The sequence below is a fragment of the Cariama cristata genome, unplaced genomic scaffold (assembly GCF_000690535.1).
Source record: "Cariama cristata isolate BGI_N322 unplaced genomic scaffold, ASM69053v1 scaffold21073, whole genome shotgun sequence".
NCBI classification, from domain to species: domain Eukaryota; kingdom Metazoa; phylum Chordata; class Aves; order Cariamiformes; family Cariamidae; genus Cariama; species Cariama cristata.
The window spans coordinates 3,749-8,131 of record NW_009609240.1 but is presented as its reverse complement, the minus strand read 5'-3'; the positions used below and the strand labels follow the sequence as shown (position 1 = coordinate 8,131).

The window sequence follows — 4,383 nt, the reverse complement described above, 5'->3', positions numbered from 1 at the left end:
CTGCTGAAGACCTAAGGCTTAAACAATACTAGTAGTTTTCATTTCATTTCACAACAGCTTCTTCTCTCATGCCAGTAGTACTCCCTAACATGAGTGAAAAAAAGTGAATGTATTTAAGTATATGTGGGGTTCTTTGTTCATGCGAGGCACGGATAGCTCAGCACGCCAATATGATGATCAGAGAAGTCGTTTATTAAGCAAAAGGCTGCATCTTATATACTGCTTTCTACTTCCGTACACGCGCTCGTTCAAGCTCTAATTGGTTACATGTACTGCCCACGCGACTATCACGCTCCTTAGCAAAGATTCTGATAGGTGTCTATGCCATGCATAGTTTCCATGTAAATTAAACACAAATTCTTTGTTTAACATACAAGCTCCCTGTTTCACACTGCTCCCACGGCCTTTTTTTCTCAAGCTTATCTATCTCCTGCCCCACAAGCTAGCCTCCCTACATAACTCTCTGCACTTTCCCACATCTTATCACATTCTCAAAATATCCTCCATCTCATTGCTAACATAAAATGATCCTACAAGTATATATGAAAAGAATTAGTTAATAATTTGCAGGTTTTGGTACAGTCAAAAATAAGAGGGTACATACCTGACACCTGCCTTTAAATCATAAAGGTATAGGAGCACACTGAGTAACAGTGTGCTATGTGTATGAAACATGCACCTCTACTGCCTATTTACAACAACAACTGCACTCCTACTGCACTTTTCATGTACTTAGGAGCTAAAAACCCTACCCCGTTTTATATATATATATATATATGCACCGGATGCACTCACTGAGCTGATGACATTGGGAATACTCTGAAACCACTGTATTTCCCATCTTATCATTTAGCACAAAGGTCTGGCAGCACTTGGACTTTTGACTAAGCTGAAGTATAGTACTAAGCTGCATTACCGAGACGACTGTAGATTCCCTTCTTTCCTCCAGTAAATCTATGCTTCACATTGAATCTAGCTAAACATTCATTTTGTTCATGATCAGTCAGAAAAGCTGTGTATGGCACTGAAGTGGCCGTGCAAGAATGCAGTAACACATGTAATGGTAACATCTTTAACATCAGAGACTGGGTGATTTTCTTACCTTAGCCACTTGAGTTACTGCGTTAGCACCTATGGCAGCATTTGCAATATCTTCCAGTTTACTTCTTGAAATGGCAGAAATAAAGTTTAAATAATAAGATTCATAAAGCTGGTTTCGAAGATCCTAAAAGGAAGGAAAACCACAACCTTTTTCCTGAATAAGTACTAAAATATTTCTGACTAATTAAAAAACATCCCTACTTTTACCATGTGATGTTCCACTTACCCACAGTCAAACTAAATTTTTGGAAGTGCTTAGCTGTCTGTTCATACAGCCCTGTATGCAGTACTTTGACAACGTAACTAGATATAACTAACCTAACAGAGAACTGCAAAAAACAGGAAATTAAATTTAAGCTTTGAGATAGCAATTACTACTCCACACCTTACCACTGACCAAAAGTACCCTTTGCTCTTCTTCCTTCCTTTGGTGAAGATGTAACCTTCCATCAATTCCTCCCAGAGAATGTGAAAAATTGAGGTTAGACTAGTCCAAACCTCTGCTCAAAGCAGAGTCAAATAGAGCAGGTGGCTCAGGATTGTGTCCAGCCGAGGTCTGAACATCTCCAAGGATGGAGACTCCACAAACTCTCCAGGCAATCTGTTCCAGCATTCGGCCACCCTCATGAAAATAGCTTTTTCTCACGTTTAAATGGAACTGCCTATATTTCGATTTGTGCCTGCTGCCTCTTTTCTTTTCACTCCCAAGATTCTCCCTCTGAAAACACAGAAGACATGCTTACCCTTCTACTATCTGGGAAATTAAAGTTTTGCATTGAAACTTTTGGGTAATATTTTTATGACAAACATGTGCTAACATATAAAAAATGCAAGCCAAGGTTTTCAGACACTCACAAGAACTAGATACAGAACAGTCACACTACAGTGAGTACAGGATTACTTCACACATTCTACCTGTGTTGCGTCCACTCATTTGAAACATTAAACATGCAAGTTACCTGGCACATTCTGTCAATATTTTCTTCTGTTGGCATTACAAAGTAAACAGCTGGAACATCTGGAATAGCATCGCGATCTGAATGCAAAAGTCTGAAAGGAAGAAAAAATACATCTCTAATGTGTTCCTCCTCTGATTTGTGTAAAATTCTAAGTTAAAGTAGTTATTTATTTATACAAACACATTTAATTTCCTACAATTTCTCCCTACATTTAGCTAGATTTTAGCAAGAACAAAACATGAAAAAATAGCTTAATTGTATTTGTATAATTTTTGGATGAATATATTAATAGAGGTCTCTGAAGTTTATTCAACGCTTGAGAAAAAGCTTCACAAATCTTCAAAAATAGATTAAACCATTCAGGGGAAGGAAAAATACTGCATCCACAAAGTTCATATACCAATTATTAATTGTTGACATGGTAACAAAAAACCTGTGTATCTCATACCACTAAACTTGCTTTTCCTGCTCATTTAAACAAAGACAGGCAAGGCGCTTACACGTTTCTCTCATGTTTCTGCTGATATGTCAACACATTAAACTGTGCTTCCCTTTCTAGCCTGCACTTAGTAAAAGTTAATAAACTGTTGAAAAGAATAAATGTATCTTCCAAGATCCTCCATGACCATTACCACTGCTAAGGAATGACAACAAACTAGATAAACGTAATCTGGAGAAAGAGAAACGGGAAATCTCTTAAAATAATACTGAAAGATTCCGTACATTTGACAAGAGACAATTAAAATCTATGTGCAAAAAGACAAGCAGAGAATAGGTACAGCCCCATGAAACAGTTCATGCCAAAATAATTTTAAGATATGTGAATACAGAGGGTTTTGTATAGATAGATTCCCCAAAACACCTATTGGATAATTTTTTTTTTTGAGCAGGGGCCTCCTCTACTTGGTGTGAAATCCTACTGAACAATGTTTGGAATGACCTTTCTGCTCCCTGATTCTGAATAATACCATCTGATTTTAGAAACAATCAGGGTACATCTTTATTTTAGTAGTTATTCATCAAATGATTTTCAGTATTTTGTTTGTGATTTTAGGGGAATAGTAAATAAAGTTCTTTTTAGCAAAAAAAAAAAAATAATTCCTAATCTTTTTACTTACAAATGCAAAGTGATCCCCATATCTCTCAGCTCTTTTACTGACAGCAAAGGTGAGATTATATCTTGGCCAAATCTGTCATAAATGAGAACCTGAAATAGATACACATCTTTGTAAAAAGTGGATACAGTAGAATACAGGATACAGTGGATACAGGAATTCAGGTTTAAGGAACTACTGTCATAACCTGAAAAGTGCAAAACATTTACCAATTTACAATACATCATTAATTTGTCACAGACTTCCATCTGTGCTTACTAAAACAAAAAAAGAGAATGAAAACGAACTCAATAATAAAGTGAAATAAATTCATCACTTCCATCTCCTGAAAAGTGTCAGTCAAACAGAATCTGCTGTCGGAAATTTGTTATTGTAAGTGCAGAATTCCTCTGACTGCATTTGGGAGGAAACAAAAGGAGAAGCAGGAAAAAAAAGGAACTAGCAAAGAAAAAACCACAACAGAATGGATGAACAGACAGAATATACGCCTTGTAGTAGCAAAAACTTCTCAATAATTACTTACTTTTTAAAGCTAATAAAGGTAGTTTGAGCCCAGTTGTCCTAAATTTAAGGCTATCAATAGTTCTTCCCTTTCTATGGACTTCTTTCTGACTCTGTGAGTTCACGCTTAAGGTATCATGTAGGTTTCTGGCAACAGGTGTCAATGAGATCTAAGTATATTTCAAAAACGTCTTCCTCAGTTGCTCATTAAAATATTGCCTAAAGATGCAGTCATTGGGTTGTCAAGCACCCAATATCTCAAATATGTATTTTTTTCAGCAATTCTGGTATTTAATTCTGTATATTCATAACACAGGAAAAATTATTTTGTACAAGTTAAGAACATAGAGAAGATACCAGAGTTAGGTAAAATTTGAAAATCTGAACTTTTCTGAACACTATAAAATTCTTCTATTTCTGTTCAAATAGTTCTTACCTTCCATACCGGTTCTCCTGTGCTGTTTTTAACAGGAGGAACATTGAAGTTCAGCATACGTTTCAAAGCCACTGGAAAATAGAGCAGAATAATGCTTTACTCTCTTCACACTTCAACAATAGAGATTAAACACATTACAAGGATTTTATTATATGTTTGAGAGGAAAGCCATCATAAAATATAAATGAAACAAGTCACATTTTCATTATTTTTATGTATCTTTGACTGACAAGTGGTACATTGTCACCTAGAATTCATGGGCTTTGGAAGA

The 4,383-nt window shown here is 35.9% G+C and overlaps 1 protein-coding gene across 2 annotated transcripts in view; it reads right to left on the bottom strand.

The window, feature by feature from the left end:
• The window catches only part of SCFD1 (sec1 family domain containing 1), a 48,097-nt gene extending 43,915 nt beyond the window's left edge, over nucleotides 1–4,182 (bottom strand). Inside the window, exons 1-4 of one of the 2 annotated variants that reach the window (XM_009697483.1) lie at nucleotides 4,113–4,182; nucleotides 3,179–3,267; nucleotides 2,061–2,151; nucleotides 1,103–1,225 (exon numbers count right to left, since the gene is read on the bottom strand). In XM_009697483.1, coding sequence (XP_009695785.1) covers nucleotides 1,103–1,225; nucleotides 2,061–2,151; nucleotides 3,179–3,267; nucleotides 4,113–4,169 — 360 coding nt within the window. In that variant the 5' untranslated portion in view covers nucleotides 4,170–4,182. The remainder of the gene's footprint in view (nucleotides 1–1,102; nucleotides 1,226–2,060; nucleotides 2,152–3,178; nucleotides 3,268–4,112) is intronic. The other variant, XM_009697484.1, reaches the window with a different exon arrangement.
• Between the last annotated feature and the right edge of the window lie 201 nt (nucleotides 4,183–4,383).